The sequence below is a fragment of the Vulpes lagopus genome, chromosome 4, assembly GCF_018345385.1.
Source record: "Vulpes lagopus strain Blue_001 chromosome 4, ASM1834538v1, whole genome shotgun sequence".
NCBI lineage: Eukaryota > Metazoa > Chordata > Mammalia > Carnivora > Canidae > Vulpes > Vulpes lagopus.
In genome coordinates this window covers 46,704,670-46,722,158 of record NC_054827.1, presented here as the reverse complement: position 1 = coordinate 46,722,158, position 17,489 = coordinate 46,704,670, and the positions used below count along the sequence as shown (strand labels likewise).

Sequence of the window (17,489 nt, the reverse complement as noted above, 5' to 3'; positions counted from 1 at the left end):
CTCCCCTGCTGCTCTCCAGCTCCCAAGATGAAGGGATGTCCCCCCTCCAGCTGCTGGTTTCTGCAGGGGGGGGATGGGACAACCCAACCGTTTCCAGAGAACCCGACCCCCACCCCAGCCATTTACCCCTCCGGAAACCTGAGGCCAGTTCCTTTCTCTGGAGTCTGTGCTCCAGTACCCCCCAAGGTGGGTCTTGGCACCTTGCTTGCATTTCCAAAGTGAAGTAAGTTTGTGTTTTTAAATGGGTTCCTCAGTGTCTTCCACACACGGCCCAGCACACACTTGCATGCATGCACACACACATGCAGGCTCGCACACGTATGCAAGCACATGTGGGATCACACGCATGCACAAGTATGCACTGGCACGCAGGCTCACACGCATGCACACATAGCCACATGCAGGCTCGCCCGCAGGCGCACGCACACACACACACATGCACACCTGTGCCAGAAGGCCCACTGGAGGGCCTAGGGGCTGCCCACCAGTGGGGCCCTGGGCAGAACATTTGCTGAGTGGCCCCAGGATGCCGAGCACAAGCCCAGCACATGTTTGGTTTCGGCCTGGTGGACGCCCTGCAAAGGCCCGCCAGTCCCTCCCCTAGAGGTGTGGCCCTCGTGTCTCATCTGTAAACTGGGCATACGATGGCTCATGGTCGTGGAACAGTATGGGGTGGACTGAGTGAGGGGGCTGGAGGCCTGGGTCCCCGACCCCAGCGGTCACAGACAGGCCACACCGCAGGTCAGGTTCGGAAACGGCATTTATTGTGTCCCCGAGGGTGGGCCCGAGTCCCAGCTCTGCCACGGTCACTCCTCTTTCTCATCCCCGTGGGTGATGATGTAGCACAGAGACTTGTAGTCTATGTCCCCTGCCAGGTCCATGGGCGTCAGGGCAAACATCTGCTCCACCTGGGGCGGGGGCACCAGTAAGAGGGAGCCCGGCCTGGGAGCCTGGGGTGGCCACAGCTGTGGCCTCTCACCCTGCCCTCTGCCCCCAGCTCCGAACTCTAAACCCAGACTCCATGTGTTTCTGCTGACTCTGGGCGGTAAGGGAACTGGGGTGGAGGGGGTGTAGGGGGCCCAGCTGGGTCTGCTCTCTGCTTGCCCAGCCCCCACAGCCTCCTCCCTTCTGGCTGCACGTCCTGGCTGCTCTGGGGCTCCTGCATGCAGCCCACAGGGGTGCCGGGTCACCGAGGCCGCCCCAGTGCCCTGCGGGGCACGACCCCCCTGAAGGAGCTGGGAGTCCTCACCTCCGCCGGAGAGAACTTGTCAGCCTGGGTCAGGAGAAGCTGCTTGAACCTGGGGAGAGTGGGGGCGCCCAACGGCCGAGATGAAGGCTCCCATGGCCCAAGTGCCTGCCCCCCAAAGAGTAGAGAGGCCCCAAACACAGGCAGCCACTCTCACCGGGCCTCCTGGGCCGCAGCTCACACTTACTCATCCTTGTTCACCACACCCTTGCCGCTGGGGTCAAACATGCGGAAGGCGCTCAGGATGGCTTCCTCCGGGTCCGTCCCTGGGAGCCGAGGGAGCCAGGTGAGCACCTGGGCCCCCAGCCTCCCCGGCCCCACCCAGGAGGATCCCAGGGTGCAGGGGAGCCCTTCCCGTCCCAGAAGAAGTGGGAGGGTGTTCCCAGACACCAAGTGTCCCTCGGGGCTCAGAGAGGCCAGGAGCAGCCATCCCCGTGGACAGGCCGCCCAGGAGACTGGGATTTGGGAGAGTCAGGACTTGGGGCGACCAGCGCCCATGGGCCTGGGGTGCAGGGGAGACCTCCACATGCTCCGGGTGGGGTTGCAACCCCTTGAGGTAGCAACCCCTTGAGGTCTGGCTGGGGTTCAGGAGGGGTTGGGGCAGGTTCCAGGCTGGGAGATCCAACCTGGCCCAGGCTCACCATTGAGCTTCTCCCCGAAGAGCGTGAGGAAGACAGTAAAGTTGATGGGACCCTTCCCCTCCTGCAGCATGGCATCTAGCTCCTCTTCTGGGATGCTCACCTTCCCTGGTGGGGGTGGGGGGCATGAGGTGGACACAGGGTCCCAGCAGCCTCCCCTCCTTCCCAGTCACAGCGGGTGGAGAATCCAGCAGCTCTGGCCTGGGAGGAGGTGTGGTGACCAGCGGGGGTCTGGGGGGTGTGGGGGACGAGGAGACCCAGGGGGAGGGAGGTGTGAGCAGGAAAGGGGCAGAAGCACTGCCTGGCAGAGGGAGCCTGGGCCCTCTCAGCGGGCTCACCCAGCTGGGAGTAGGTCTCCCGCAGGTCTGACTTGCAAATGATGCCATCGCGGTTCTGGTCGATGCAGCTAAAGGCCTGCGAGGTGGGGACACGGTCACCATGCGGGAACAGCCCCCCCCACCCTGCCCAGGGAAGGCCAGAGGTGGGCAGGGGTCCTGGCTGGTGGAAGGAGCAAGGGGCCAGGACCACTGACTACAGAGAAGAGGGGGTGCTGCAGAGGGTGGGGTGGGCAGGGAATGCCCTGGGCCCCTGGCAGTGGGGCACTCACTTCCTTGAACTCCTGGATCTGCGCTTGCTCGAACATGGAAAACACGTTGGAGGAGCCTCGCTGGGCCTGCTTGGTGGCTGCAGCCTTGCCCCGGGTCCCCGCCTTCCTGCTGGCCTGCAACACCGCAGGTGGGGAGATGTCCTCTCCCCGGCCCCCCAAAGACCCCAGTTCCTGGAGCATTCCCAGGAAAGCCTAGGCCAGGGCCCTCCTCCCATCTCTGGAGACCCCCTCTCCAGGCCCAAGGCCAGCTCAGAAGTCACTCACTCGCCCCAGCCCTGAGGACTGGGCCTGGGAGTGTGCGGCCTCTGGCTTCCCCACTCACACTCACCATCCTCTCTCCAGGCAGCTGGCTGGGTCGCTGCATGGGGCCCTCAGCCCCTTTTGTGTTTCAGCCTTATCACCTGGGGAGCCAAATAAGGACAGGAGGAGCGGACAGGCCCAAACTTGGCAGCCTTGCAGGGGCTGGGGGAAGACAGGGCCCCAGGCAGATTCCAGCCACATTCCTGGTGACCTTCAGACCCCTGATGTGTAACATCCGGGCATCCACCCATCCAGCAGCAACAAAGGCAGAGCTCACAGGCTCACAGCTCTTGCCATTCTGGGTGCCCACTGAGATACCCCCCCCCAAATGAGAAGTCTCCCCTGCTGCCTACAGGTCCAGCCCAGAACATGGCCCATCCGGGAGGACAGCTTGGGAGGGCTGGTGGGCCTCTCCTGGGCTTGGCAAGGGCAGTGGGTGGTCTGGGGATGGTCTCTGTCCAGAGATCACCAGGGATTCCCAGAGGTTTGGGTGAAGATGGTGGCGTCTGGTTCCTCCCCTACACCCCAGACCCATGGGCACTGGCCGTGGCCACAACAGTACCTTTGGGTGCTGCTTCTGGAGTCCAGTGCACTACCTGGATCCCAAGCATCCCCTTGGGTCCCCATGAATGGCCATGAGCCCTTCCTGTGTGGCTCAGCTGTAGAGTCAGGGGTCACGTACCCTCTGCTCTGTGGAGCAGAGAAGGGCTGGGGGCCTTGGAGAATAAACGTGATGGGCCACTGGCTGCCCAGCCTCCCTCTGCCGGCCCCTGGGGGGAGGAACACAGAGGGGCCAACTGCCAGGGCAGGACCCAATGCCCCTTCTATGTAACAGGGTTTTATACCATCTCCTCACTCTCCTGAAATGAAATTCATAAAATATATAACCTGCCCACAAAGAGGGCTGAAAAAATCAAGAGGATCCTCTGGACTGTAAGGTGAAGACCAACTAGGAAGTAGCTGACATCCAGATGGGATCCACTGGGTAAGCGCCCACACGAGCCATGAGGAGTGGCCACATGCCGGCATAACGTTCTCAGGCACAACTGAGATTCTAGAGAACTGAAAGATCCCACGTAATCCCACCCGAGACACGAGACACGGGAGAGATCAAGGGCACATCTCAAGAGGGACGTGACTGCTGGAAGCCACAGCTCTGGGTGAAGTGCTGAAGGGAATTATAGTCATTCCAGATGGGCTGGGTGGTTCCTCTCACCCTGCCCCCCACCGCTCCCCAGGGGTGGAGGCTCTCCCACACATGGCCAGCAGGGCCTGGGCAAGGCCAGCGCGGCTGACTGCCCCTGACCGACGACACCCCACCTCTACTCCTACCACCTACGGCACTTCACACCCCCGCCACAGCGGGCAGGGAGGGCTGGCAAGTTCCACGGGCGTCCACGTGCATGTGACCACATCTCCACTCAGTCCCCCGGCCCGTATGCACACAGATCAAAGGACACTGGTCAAGGCCACATTCTCACTTTTGAGACTTTTAATTAAAAAACCACACAGTCCCAGGCTGGGCATGAGAGGGGGGTGTGGCAGATGGAGGTCTGGGGAGAAGAGGGAGGCCTGGGCGGTCCCCTGGGTGCTGAGTGCTGTGTGATGTCTTTCTAGGCCAGCCCTGTGGGAGTGGAGGACTCTCCCATGGAGGGTGCTCCCAGGACTGCCTGGGGTTGGGGGTGGGGTTCTCCTCCTCATGGGCTCCTCTGGGCAGGGGCTCTGGGGGCTCTGTGTCTTGCACCACCTGGGAGCTTCCATCCCAGAACCACAAACCACTCAGAGTCAGTGGCAGGGGAGCAAGGAGGCCTCCAAATGCAGGCCTCCGGGTACCAGCCGCCTCCACTGGGGAGCGGGTCCTCTCCCATCCTCCACCCCCCCACCAGGCAAGAAAACAGCCAGGCCTGGGTGCCGGGCAGCCCCTGGCCCCCTGAGGAGCCCCGGTCCACGTCTGGCCAGGTCAGCAGGGCTGCCTCCCCAGGGGTTCCCAGGCCACAGCAGGGTCCAGCGCAGGGCCCAGGCGAGGCAGAGTCAGGCCAAAGGCTCCAAAGGGCAGGCAGTGCAGAAACGCAGCCAAGTCCCGAGTGAGCAAGTCCCTTCCGAGTCCTTGGTTCCAGCAAGACCGGTGAGGGACTCTGGGGGTGTCTGTGCCAGCTCACCTCAGCCCCCAACCCAGTTAGGGCCCTGGTCTGTCCCATCAACTGCCTCTGAGGGAAGAGGCCTGTCCAGGGCCCTCCAAATCCCCTGTGGGCCCGTCCCTATCTTGTGGGGTGGCAGTGGGAATGGGAGGCATCCAGGGTCCTTACAGAGAGCGACCTCTTCACTGGACCAGGCTGTGGGCACCTGTGGGGGCGAGTCCCCTGGAGCCCAAGTCCAGCCAGTCACTGCCTCCTCCTGGCCTGGTGGCCTCCGGGCTCACTGGCCCAGCATGCAGGCCTTCTTGCAGGCCACTGCGGAGATCAGGGCTGCGCCGCGGCCACTGCCCTCCTCCGACTCGATGAAGGTGATCTCGCAGCTGGGCGTCAGCCTGCGCACGCTGGCATGGAACCTCTCCTTGAAGCTGGGCAGGGGGAACGGGGCTGCGATCGCAGACCGCCTCACCTCGGGCCCCCTCCAGAGCTGCTACAGCAGGTGGGCCCTCCCCCTCCCTGTCTGGAGGCCCGGGGGTGGGGGGTGGGGGTGGGGATGGTGGGGGGTGGGGGTGGTGCGGGGTGGGGATGGTGGGGGTGGGGGGGTGGGGGGGATGGGGGTGGTGTGGGGGGGTGCGGGGTGCGGGGTGGGGATGGTGGGGGGTGGGGGTGGTGCGGGGTGGGGATGGTGGGGGTGGGGGGGTGGGGGGGATGGGGGTGGTGTGGGGGGGTGCGGGGTGCGGGGTGGGGATGGTGGGGGGTGGGGCGCACGGAAGGGGGGGCTAGTTTCCACTCCGGCCCGCCTGCAGGGCCCCGGGGGACACGACCGACAGCGGCGGCGGCGGCGGCGCGGCCTCACCTGGGATGCAGCTTGTACACGGAGCCGTCCACGCCCACGGTGATGCGCATCACGTCCTCGCTGCGGCTCTCGCGCATGCGGTTGATGACGCCCGCCAGCCCCGCGGCGCACATGTGCGCGGCGCGCGTGGACACGCTCTCGCAGGCGCGGCGCACGATGTCGCAGTCGGTGGCCGAGGGCCGCAGCCCCAGCGTGCTCAGGATGTTGTAGATCTGCTTTCGGTCGCCCGAGTCGCTGCGGGGCGGGGCGGCCGGGGGCAGGGCGTCGCTGGAGGGTCGCCGGCCCCGGGCCAGCCCGACCCCGCCGGCGGCGGCTCTTCCCCTCCCCGTGCCCACCTCACCCGGGCAAAGCGCTTGGGGCTCGGGCTCCGGAGGGGAGCGGGTCCGATTCCGCCAGGCACCGGCGGTGCGCGGGCCTTCGCGCCTCTACGCCCGGGGTCTCCGCTCTAACGTGGGCGACACGGGCGCGCCTCGGGGCCGTCGCGTGGACGAAATGAGACGGTGTCCGCGGCGGCGGGGTGCCACGGAAGGGACACGCGTGGACGGCCGGGCGGCGGCTGCACCGCGGGCCGCGCCCCCCGCCCCGCCCCGCCCCGCCGCCCCGCCCCGCCGCCGCCCCGCCCCGCCGGCCCCGCCCCGCCCCGCCCCGCCGGCCCCGCCCCGCCCCGCCCCGCCGGCCCCGCCGGCCCCGCCCCGCCGGCCCCGCCCCAGCCGCCGGCCCCGCCCCAGCCCGCCGGCCCCGCCCCAGCCGCCGGCCCCGCCCCAGCCGCCGGCCCCGCCCCGCCGGCCCCGCCCCAGCCCGCCGGCCCCGCCCCCGCCGGCCCCGCCCCGCCGGCCCCGCCCCGCGCCCCGCGCGCCCCGCGCACCTCTCCACCTGCGACACGAAGCGTGTCTCGAAGGCTCCGCGCGTGCGCAGCTGCTCCGAGGCCTCCCCACGGAAGAGCAGGTTTTCGTCCACGAGCTTTAGCAGCACGAGCCGCACCAGCTCGCCCATGTATTTGCCGCCGATGATCTTCTCATAACTGCGCAGAGGGCGGCGGGGTCAGGGCCTCGGCCGCCCCCAGGAGGCCCCCACACGCGGCCACAGGGAGGCCAGGTGAGGCCCTCGCACACCCCGCTCGCAAACCTGGTCGTTTCCGTCCCCTCATTTATCAGCCAGGGGTTTCGGATGAGGAGGGCTCTGGGCCCTGTCCCGTCTGAGACCTTCCTCCTCCGACCTTGCGCTGAGCGCACTGCGACCGCGCACGGCCGTGTCACCCGCCGGGAGGGGGTAATCCCGCTCCTCTGCCCTCAGACCCTCTCTTTGGGGACGAAACCTTCCTGCCTCTCACCGTTCCCGTTCCCAGGGGGCGCGGGGGCCGCAAGGAGGAGGAGCCAGTTTGCAAAAGGATTGTGGGTCTGCCCCCCCGCCCCCCCCCTTGTTTGCAAACAGGCCCAGGGTCCGCCGGCCGGAGCAGGGCTGGGGCGGGGCGGCGGGGCGGTCCTCACAGCTGCTGGCCGGGGTTCAGGGAGTTCTCGTCCACCACGCGGTCGTACTCCAGCAGGAACTCGTCCAGCTCGCCCGAGTCTCCGAAGGCGCCCCACTCGGTGTTGACGCACATGCGGCCCTCGTCCCCTTCCACCAGCTCCACGTTCTGCATCTCCTCCATGTAGCAGGCGTTACAGCCTGTGCCTGTGGGGAGGGCCAGGTCAGGCCCCACCACCACCACCGCCCGGGGCAGAAACCCCTCTCCGGAGCCCCTCCTGCATCTCTCCGCCCGCACTCCTGCAGGAAACCCCGTGGCCCTAGCTCCCCAGCCTCCTTCCTCCCACACCCACCACTGCTGGCCCCGCTCGCTGCTGACCTGGCCGCGTGGACAGGCGGCTCCCCCAGGCGCCAAGAGATCTGGGTTTGCTGTGTGACCTGGCACGGATGAGCCCACCTCTCTGGGCTCTTCCTCAGCCCCAGTAGGAGATGGGAACACCTTCTGCTCCTATTACCTGGGGCCCTGGGAGGACGGAGTGAAATGTGTCCAAGTGCTTTGCCAGCTAGAGATGTGCGAGGGATGTTATGGTTTTATCGTATTTATGCACATCCTTGCTTTTTGGCACTTTACATATGTGTGCTTGAGCCTCCCTGTCCTGGGTGGGGTTTGTGGGGCACCCAGAGATAAGGCACTGCCTGGGTCCCTGGCCGCAGCACAGAGGTTACTGCAGGCGGTGTTGGCTATGGAATTGGTAATTTGCAGCGTCCCTCGCAAAGTGAAAACGTGGTGTCCTTTGCTGATAAATTTTTAAATTTCGAAATGGTTTCTGAGCCTGTGTGGGCAGCATGCCCTTAAAGCCATTGGGGATGTCCACTCAAATGCTGGCAGTGACCTGCCCAGTAAGAATGGGGCCAGTGATGCAGGGCCTTCCAATTTTTTTGTTGTTGAAAAAAACCCAGACCTTGATGTGCCTCCTCCCAATTTTTGGATCTTGGTCATTATCAGAAACATGTTTTTAAGCACTGAGCAGAGTGTTTGCAGTGCAGCCGTGGCCACAGGCCACCCCCTGCCATCTCTGCTCCAGCAGGGCTGTGGCTGAGGCAGGGGCTGCAGAGCTTAGGCACTAGGACAGGACATCCTGGGGAACAGTGCCCAGACTCAGCTGCCCCAGGCAGCTCTGCAGGGGACAGGCAGGAGATCAGGCTCCTGCAGCTCCTGGTTAGGCGGTGGACTCAGAGACAGCTTTCCATCTGAAAGTCAAGACTAGAAGGAGGAGATGGGAGAAACAAGAGGAGGGCTGAGGTGAGGTCAGGTGGCAGCTGAGGGCGTGTAGGTGCCGTTGGAATTGGGTTTGTGAGCACACAGACAACCCCTCAGGATGGCTCTGATGGGCCTAGCGGAGCAAACAACTTTGCCACTGACTTTCTGGGAAGTCACAGCCCCAAGACTGCAGATAAATACTTGCGTGCCCACGTGCCCAGAGATCACTGGCCACACAGGAGCGATGCTCAGGAAACATTCCTGATCCTCAGGAGCTTCTGGGAAAGGCCTGACGCCCACTGGGGCCAGTGACACTCCTTTCCTGATACAGGTCTTCCCTTTGGGCAGGGACGGGCCAGCCTCTCTGGGGTACAGGATGACTGCCTAGGAGGGGGTGACCGCACCCATGCTTATCCTCTTCCACTTGGACAAATGTGTCCCGTTTGGTCAATTTACCAGATGAGGGAATTTAATTAAATCCTGGTGGAGGGTGCCTGGGTGGTTCGGTGATTGAGAGTCTGCCTTTGGCTCAGATCATGATCCTGGGGTTCTGGGATCAAGTCCCCATCAGGCTCCCTGCAGGGAGCCTGCTTCTCCCTCTGCCTGTGTCTCTGCCTCTCTCTGTGTGTCTCATGAATAAATAAATAAAATCTTTAAAAATAAATAAATAAATAAATCCTGATGGGCCGGTGTGCCATCTGATGCAGGGACCCGTGAGTGCTGGGACATACCAGCTGCATTCAGGACACCCCTGCATCTCCCAAGACCACCTCACACCCTATCACCTGTGGGGTTCACGCCTGGCATAGGGGCTCTGCTCTGACCACCAGTGACCCAGCACTTTCAGCCCTTACTCCTCAGGACTGAAGTCAGAGGCAGGCAGAGGCCCCTGGATAGAGCAGGGCATGAATCCTTACCCACAATCATGCCAACCTCACACCGGCGGTCTTCATAGTAGCAGGAGATCATCGTGGCCACCGTGTCGTTCACCATTGCTACCACGTCCATTTCAAAGTCCTGCCAGGAGGCAAGGAGGCAGCAGTGACGGGGCCTGGGTCTCGGCCTGGGTGCTCTGGGCCCCTCCAGCCAGTGACCTGGCTCCCTGGCCAGTGGGGCGGGGGGTTCCCAAGGCGGGCACGGGGGCCACCTCACCCCTCTGCGTTTGATGGCATCACGGAGGAGCCCCACGATGTTGTTCCCCTCTGCTCCTGACGCCTTGAAGCCCTTGGTCCAATTGAGGAGGATGCCCTGAGGGAAGAGGAGGGCTTGTGGCTGCAGAGGAATGCTGGGGGCAGCTGGAAGCCCTCCTGCTCAGCGGACCACAACTTTGAGACGAGTTGGAGACGGTTCTTTATGAATCTTCATACTTCTGCGGGGCTGGCTTCTAGCCCACTAACAGTGGTCCTAACGTAAAGGCCTAGAGGCATCGGCCCAGAGTCAAGGTGAGGTCCCCTGCAGCACGCCCGAGTGGACAAGGATAAGCAAAAGTTCTGTCACCCCCTCCTGGATGGTCTTCCCGTGCCCCAGGGTGGCCGGCCTGCCCCTGCCCTTCATACGCTTGGGGCCCAGGGCTTGGAGAACCAGGGAGCACTGAGCTGGCTCTCTCTCTGAGATGTGTGTGTTTTGTATGTATGTACATGTGTAGATGTGTGTGTGATTTATACGTGTGCATAACTGTGTATAACTGATGTGTATCCATGTAGATGATATGCACACGTGTATGTATTACACACACATAAGCATGTAGGGTTGATGCGTGTGTCTGCGTGTGCACTGTATGCACATGTAGGGCTGATGTGTGTGCATGTATATGTATGACTGACCTGTGTGTGCATGTATGTGCAGGCACAGTTGGATTCTGCATGTACGCATCATGTATCATGCACATGTGTGGGGGGTGACTGGCAGGTGGAGCCCTGGCCCCTGCACACTCCTGCTTCCCGTAGGGTGGCCCAGTATCACGTGGCTACGCTGGCTTCCGGCTGCCTGCCTTTGAGCCCCAGCACCCTCTTCCATCCGTGGGCAGCTCACGCAGCCTGCCCCCTGACCTGAGACAGGGTGACAGTCCTGCCAGCCCCTCAGGGCAGCAGGGGCTTCAGGCACACCGAATCAGCCGTATCTCGTTCCCCAAAGTCTCACAAAAGGTGAGTGACAGGGCCACAGGTTGAATCCAAGGCTCTTTCCCCATGGGGAGTGTCTGGGGTGCCTGTCTCTGGGGTGCATGTCCACCCCCGACCTGCCCCACCTTGTCGATGTCTTCATGCCTCACAGGAAAGGAGAAGGTGAAGCCCAAGGGCAGCTTCTTGTGCTTCATCTGATGCTTGTCCAGGAAATCGGAGATGCACTCGGAGATGTAGTCAAAGAGCTGGAAGACAAAGCGCCAGCAGGCCATCGGCCTCAGCGCCCCTCTCCCAAATGCTGCAGCCCCTGGCACAGGGCAACACCAGGACAGGTTTGTCCCCAGCCCAGCTGGGTGGGCAGCCTGTCCCTCCCACTGGACGTCCAGCCACAAACTTTGGACAGAGGTTCAGCCGTGCTCATGACTCTGATTTCTGTACTTTGCTGCCTCCAGGAGCCCGGCTGCCCCACCCCTGGCCCTGCCGAGGACAAGCCCCCATCCTGCTGTGTGGGCCCGTCCACAAAACTGGGTATTGCCGAGTGCTCTGCAGATGGACCAAAGTCCCGGCTGGTGCTGGGGCCCCGTGAGGTGCCCATGCCATCCCTGCCACCTTGATTTACCCCTATAGCATGCAGGGGTGTGGTGAGGACCAGGCTGCCATGGGACTCCTGCCTCGAAACCCTGGCCCTCAGGATGGATCTGCCTCTGCCCGCCTCCCCTGAGGGCTCGTCATCCTTCTGTACCTCTCCAGTCCTCCCCACCAATGGGTAGCATTCCTGCCTGGGCAGACATTACGACTGCAGCCACCCCACCAGGTGTCCCTGCTGCTGGAAGGTGAGGGGGTGACACATAGGAAAGAGGCAGAGTGCTGTGTGCTGACTGCACCAGCTTGTTCCCTCAGCTGCCCTGTCACACATCTGATGCCTCTGGGACACTGGGCAGGGATGTGACCTGCAGGGGCCATGCCTGGCACCATCCACTTAGGCCTCTCAGCTACCTCCCTGGGCCCTCTGAGGCTGGCTGGCTCTCCTCTCTACAGGTGCCCCTGCCCCTGGGAGAAAGGTGGGCCCTCCTGCCAGGACTAGTGAGCGCCATGATCCTGGGCAGAGCTGATCCTGCCCCACGGTCCCCGGGCCCCCAGCCCCCGGCCCATGGGCCCAGCCCAGATCCCCAGCCCCCAGCCCCCTAGCCCCAGCTGCTCACCATCTCAGCAGTACCAGTCATGGCATCCTCAGGGATGGAATACATCTCGTGCTTGGTTTTCACACTCCACTGCCCCTCCTCGCCCTCCCCCACCTTCACCAGCATCACCCTGAAGTTGGTGCCGCCCAGGTCCAGGGAGAGGAAGTCCCCGACTTCTGCAGACACAGTGAGAAGTGCATTAGCCTCGGGGCGCTGCCCAGCAGGACCCCAAGACCAGGGAGAGGAGGAGAGGACGGAGTGGGGGCATCAGAGGAGCTGGACAGGGGGCTGCTGACTCTAGGCACCAAGAGTCAACTGTGGAAGAGGTCAAAGGTGAACTGGGGAGCTCAGTGGGCAGCCGCTGCCTTGGACTGAAGCCACTGCAAGCCCAGGTTCCAAGGGAAGACCTAGTGAAACAATGCAGGGTCAGGATTGGGCTGAGCCTGAGAACAAATTTCTTATTGCAAGATGCACAAAGCCAGTTTCCCCAAGGCGGTGAAGACGCCAGGGCGGGGCCAGCACGGAGCTCGGGTGAGAACCAGCCCATGGTTGCAAGGACCTAGGCTGGCCTTCCCTGCTGGGGCCCAGGGACGCGGTACCTGAGCCTTCTGGGGTGGAGCGCACGTAGGTGGGCAGCATCTTCACGCTGGCCTCCTCGTGGGTCTCCAGCCGCAGGCCCCGCGCCATCTCCCTCTGCATCCGCCGCATCACCTTCTTCAAGTCCGCCTCCTGCATCTGGAAGTCTGCCAGGATCTGCTCTGCCTGCACGGGGTGGGGGGCAGCTGGGTGGGCTGGGGGCCTGTGGCAGCCAAGTCAGGCCCTCCCCGCACACACCAGGAGTCTCCTTTGCCCTCTGGCCTGGGCCCAAGATGACCCCTCATTTCAAATGACCAGTTAGGACCAGTTGAAAAGTTAAGAGCAGCAGAGTTCCAAGAGCAGCCCCCAAATGCAGCGGCCGAGGCATGCTGGGGGGTGCAGGTGGCAGCTCCCCCTTTGTAGCTCAGATGCCTGCTATGGGGAGGAGGGAGGCACTAATCAGGAAAGTGGGTGAGACAAGGCTGTTAGGCAGTCAGTGGGCACCTGGCATGACGGTCACAAAGACCTGGTCATTCTCCATCTAAATTCATGCAGAGGGAATGAATGGGCCTGTGTGTACAAACGGAGCACGTTCCACACGGCAGCTCCTCCAGCCCAGGGTACAGCCTCTGACCGGGCTGAGCCAAGCACGGCTAACCCGTGCTCTGCCTTTTCTTCCCACAGATTTTATTTATTTATTCATGAGAGACACAGAGAGAGAGGCAGAGACACAGGCAGAGGGAGAAGCAGGCTCTAAGCAGGGTACCCGATGTGGGACTCGATCCTGGGTCTCCAGGATCACACCCTGGGCTGAAGGCAGATGCTCAACCACTGAGCCACCCAGGAATCTCCATCCTGTGCCCTTTTGCCAGTGATCTAGTTTCGTGCCGCGCATGTGGCCCCATCCTGGCCAATGACAGGGAAAGGAAGGTCTGATTTTAGCAGGACCTTCCTTTCCTTCCCTTCCTGGGAAGGTCAGTGTCCCTGTAACTGTGACACAGCTGTGTAGGAGTGTGATGGCCGGCGCCACAGCAGCGGTCCTGTGACAAAGTGGAGACAAGGCTGAAGGGGAAAGCTGTTGGTGGACACCGATGGCAGGAAGAGAGACAGAGCAGCCGGGCCCCGACGTGCTAGCCAAATGCCAATGTCTGCCAAGCCATTCTACAGCTCTGGGTGCCAGTGCGAGCCCAGCCCTAGGAAGGCCCTCATCCCAGCGGAGCGATACTCATCCTGTTCTCAGAGGCCCACAGCGACAGTCTTCCACAACTTTCAAATGTAAAATGTGTCAGCAAGGACTGGAAGCATTAACCCTGGCACGTTTCTGCCAACAAGCTGCACCCCAGGCTGAGCGCAGTGCACTCCCCTCTGTCAGTGTCGTCAGGGTGCTAGGAGGGGGCGCCAGCAGCCGCTTCTAGAAGAGCACAGGTGCGTGCGGGTGTATGCGGCCTGCGTGCCTTGCGGCCAGCACCCAGGAGCTGCTGTCTGAAGTCATGAGAGGCTGCCGGGCACCTCCCTGAGACAGAACCGTCCAGAGGGACCTGCCGTAGGACATGACAAGCTCTTAGCAGGACTGATGCAGATCCATGAAGGTCCAGCCGCAGCCCCCTTGTTGTGGCCTGGACTCGGGAGCAGCTTTGGGCCAGAGGCTTCACCCTCTGTGTCCAGGCCCACGTAGATCCCTCCACTGATGGTGGGTGAAACCCCCACTCTGCCGGCTTCCAGGCCAGAGAGACTCTTTGGTGGGACCCCAGAAATCACATGAGGTCAGACCACCTGGTCAAAGCATAACCTGAAGTTGCTAGCAACATTTAATTTCAGCCTAGCAGTTTCTCTCCAAGAATCCATTCTATGGAAAGGGTCCTGCAAGCAAATGAGCACACGTGGTGCTGGGACGTCGGGGACTCAAGAAGACCCCACATGCACCCCGGGGCCTTCCTGTCCCTGCTGGGACACCGCACGGCAGGAGTGGGAGGCTGAGATGACATTTTCTAGAACCTGATTGCATTCTGTAAATACAGCTGCATCTGGCTGTGGCTCTCACTTGTCCTGTACAACATTCTCAAAAGCTTAAATTTGCTGTCAACATTCAAATAGAGACACTTTTACAGACAAATCTGGATTTGACAGCATTTCTGTAAAAGCAGGTCTGCATTGTCGCTAGCCCTGTTGCGGGGTGGCCATCCACTTGGAGAAGGTGTGTGTGTTGCGGGGAGCCTGTCCCTGACAGTGATGCCCAGTCACCTGCCCTCACACCAGGCCCTGCCCAAGTGAGGCTCTGCAGAGTCCGGCACTGTCCACACCACAGGACTGAGGGGGACCCACCCCCCAGGCCCCCACACTGTGGGCAACCCCTGTTCCTTGGGGGTACAGGTTGGGAGGGGCGCCGGGGGGTTCTATGGCCGCAGTCCAATACTCTAGGTGGCCACGGGTCAACACTGGCCTGCAGCAGACCTTGCCTCTCACCGTGAGGAGTGACATCTGTGGTGGGTGCACATCAGGGTCTCCTGCACACAACCCTGAGAGGAGGGGGCTCTGACCTGTGCAGCCCCCTCAACCCTCAGAGCCATGTGTCCAGGGGCCATGGGTGGGGTTCGGGTCTCAGGGGGGGAGCCTGCCTCCCAGAGCCCTTGGAACGTCCCCGGGAGCAGACCCTGCTCAGGGCACCCCTGGTTCCCCCCTATCATGAGTCATTGCCCCAGGACGCCCTCTTTCTTACAAATGAGGAACCTGAACATGCTGGCTATGCCTTTCCAAGCCCACGGTGCCAGAAGGCTTGGATCTGGGTTTGCACCCAGGCGCCAGCTCCGAGCCCACTCCCCATCCCACTGGGCTGCCTCCTGCCCAGTTTCAGTGCCCAGAGCCAGCTGGGAATTGTCCTGAGTGTCATGCTGCAGTCTGTCAAGCTAAAGGACTTGCCCGAGTGGCCTGGGAGACGCAGGTGCTCCCTGGGAAGCTGACTGCCCGCCCCCAACCCCGCTCGGAGCACTGCCCAGTGCTCTCTGACTTGGGGGCTCTCCCACCCGGTTCTCTCGGTGCTCCTGGCAGGGCTGGGCTGGTGGACCGGGGATCCTTTTCCCCAGGAATGTGTGGGCAGCTGGGCCAGGGTCACCCACTGTGTGTCCCAGAAGCACAGGAGCCAGGCTGCAGCTGGACACATGACAGGGCACAGATTGTCCTCTAAGGCACCGGCACGGTGGCCTCCAGTGTTTGCCCGGGGACCTCATTCCCTGGTCCTCAGGGGCCCACAGCTCCGTTCAGGCTGGCCTCCCAATACCATGCTGGGGCAGAAACACCTTGGGGCCTTCTCAGTGTCCTCATCTGTCAAGTAGAGGCACTCCTAGGTACCCTGCCTTCTTCTCTGAGTCCTGGGGATGAGGTCCCAAAGCCATGAATGCTGTATAGAGGGGGCAGGTATCCAGCCAGCTGAGCCCCCCAGATCTAGCCCCTGTCATCCCCACCCAAACAGCTTAACTCCTCCCACTTTGCTTCAACTCGTACACCTGATGTCCAGGCCTGTGTCCTTCAGGATGTCTGCACACTGATGCCTGGGCACCCAGAGAGGTTCCACTCACTGAAACGGGGGGCCGGGGGCCAGGGTAGGGAAGTCAGGAGCTTGGTGTCAGCATGTTGCCATGTGTGTTGGCCAAGGAGAGATAGAGACCAAGCAGCAGAAGGCTCAGCGAGGCCTGAGCGCAGGGGACAGCCTGGCCGCGCACGCCCCAGGGGCCAGTGCCCTAGAAGACACTGTCCCCACAGACGTCCCGGGAGAGTCTGGGTGTCAGGAGGGGCAGCGGGGAGGGGGTCCGTGAGGCACAGCTGCCTCTCCACCCGAATGCCTCTTTCCCGGGGCCCACAGCACCCTGACCGCCCTGTGCGTGGGGGCTAGGGGCGGCCACTCTCCCTGGCTCTGGGATGGTCCTTACCAGACTCAAGGCTGTCTGGGCTTGGCTCCTCGTGGCATCTCTCGCCATGTCTCCAAAAGGCCAAGAGGTAGATGTTTTGGGAGGTGGAGACACTGCTGCCTGCAGAGGTGCAGGGCTGGACTGCAGCCGGGGACAGAGGCCCACCTGTGCAGGTGAGGGCCACCCCGTGGAAGAGCTGCCCTCGGCAGGCCGCCCAGGGCTTCTGCACTGAGAGGGCTCAGCCGGCAGTTGCTGAAATACTCTGCTCGCTGCCACCAGGTCAGGCGGGGCCGAAGGGCAGAGGCAGCCTGCATGGGGTCAGAGCTGACCGGGGCGGCATGACAAGGCCAGGGGGCGGTGCCCACGCCACCTGCACCCCCGTGTGGGGATTAGCTGCCCAGACGTTCTGGGGAGGGGACAGAACCAGTCCATCTGCCCCCAGTCCTTGATGTTCCCGGGCTGGGGTCCCCACCCTGCCAGGGCAGGAAAGCAGTGAAGAACCCCCCACTCCCTGCCACCCTTCACTATGCACAGGGAGGGCCTGGGAGGGCCTGGATCCTGCTGGCCAGAGTGCGGCCCTGGAATCCTTGGCGGATTTTCATCTGAGGAGGGGTCCCACTTGCATTGCCTACACTCGGGGACCAGGGCAGCGCTTGGGTGGGGAGGCTGGGACAAGATCCCTGCCCGCGCCCCTCCACAGGATCCGAAGGGTGCTGCCCATGTCCTGTCCCTGGTGGGTGTGTCCCCTTGGCCAATCAGGCCACAGGGTTGATATGTGGTGCTGCAGGGTGGGGGGAAGGAGGGGAACGAGAGGGGGGGGTGCCCCAGCAGCTGCCCCCAGCCCAGGGCCACCCCCACACAGCAGGTGAAAAATGCTTGTTTTCATCAGGTTTATAAACTGCAAATCGTCAAGACCTGTCTCCAAAGATCAGGAGGTTGTTCTTGGGTTTTGTGCTGGACCTCATGCAGTGTCCCTCACCCCCGGCCCAGCCCCCGCCAGGAGTGTCACTCCCAGGACACGCTGGCACCTGCCAAGCCTTGCTAAAATTAGCAGTAGCTCCTAAGTGGCTTGGGTACGGATGGTGCAGGGACAGAATGCCAGGCTCTCCCACCAATGGCCAGTGTGGTCACCCCGAAGAAAGCCCTTGACATGATCGATCCCTTTCCTAAAATAGAGCAAAAGTACCTTCACCAGATCTACTTGTG

General features: G+C 62.6%; 2 protein-coding genes and 1 long non-coding RNA gene across 11 annotated transcripts; 1 reads left to right on the top strand and 2 right to left on the bottom strand.

Moving 5' to 3' along the window:
- Positions 1 to 742: 742 nt before the first annotated feature.
- MYL7 (myosin light chain 7) lies at positions 743 to 2,892 on the bottom strand. The gene is made up of 7 exons (XM_041751619.1): positions 2,820 to 2,892; positions 2,492 to 2,605; positions 2,223 to 2,298; positions 1,888 to 1,992; positions 1,434 to 1,512; positions 1,250 to 1,298; positions 743 to 908 (listed from the first exon to the last, which is right to left on the bottom strand). The coding sequence occupies exons 1-7, from the start codon at positions 2,853 to 2,855 to the stop codon at positions 807 to 809; spliced, it is 561 nt and encodes a 186-aa protein (XP_041607553.1). The 5' UTR covers positions 2,856 to 2,892; the 3' UTR covers positions 743 to 806.
- Positions 2,544 to 16,887, bottom strand: GCK (glucokinase). Of its 7 annotated transcripts, none has more exons than XR_005987275.1 (11): positions 16,305 to 16,857; positions 12,405 to 12,567; positions 11,827 to 11,981; positions 10,750 to 10,869; positions 9,657 to 9,752; positions 9,422 to 9,521; positions 7,267 to 7,450; positions 6,645 to 6,800; positions 5,780 to 6,013; positions 2,820 to 2,892; positions 2,544 to 2,605 (listed from the first exon to the last, which is right to left on the bottom strand). XR_005987275.1 is itself a non-coding variant. In XM_041751609.1 (11 exons), exons 1-10 carry the CDS (start codon positions 16,350 to 16,352, stop codon positions 2,863 to 2,865), a joined length of 1,278 nt encoding a protein of 425 aa, XP_041607543.1. In that variant the 5' UTR covers positions 16,353 to 16,887; the 3' UTR covers positions 2,544 to 2,605; positions 2,820 to 2,862. The 7 variants fall into 7 exon arrangements, 6 of the variants coding, with proteins under 6 accessions (XP_041607543.1, XP_041607540.1, XP_041607542.1 ...); XM_041751609.1 differs by having other exon boundaries at positions 6,653 to 6,800; positions 16,305 to 16,887; XM_041751606.1 differs by lacking the exons at positions 2,544 to 2,605; positions 2,820 to 2,892 and adding an exon at positions 4,269 to 5,351 and having other exon boundaries at positions 6,653 to 6,800; positions 16,305 to 16,833.
- Positions 6,748 to 11,817, top strand: LOC121489114. 3 transcript variants are annotated; one of them, XR_005987277.1, is made up of 4 exons: positions 6,748 to 6,874; positions 10,451 to 10,648; positions 10,776 to 10,956; positions 11,077 to 11,817. It is a non-coding gene; the product is annotated as an uncharacterized LOC121489114 (long non-coding RNA). The 3 variants fall into 3 exon arrangements; XR_005987278.1 differs by having other exon boundaries at positions 10,776 to 11,817; XR_005987279.1 differs by lacking the exon at positions 6,748 to 6,874 and adding an exon at positions 9,767 to 9,946 and having other exon boundaries at positions 10,776 to 11,817.
- Positions 16,888 to 17,489: the final 602 nt, after the last annotated feature.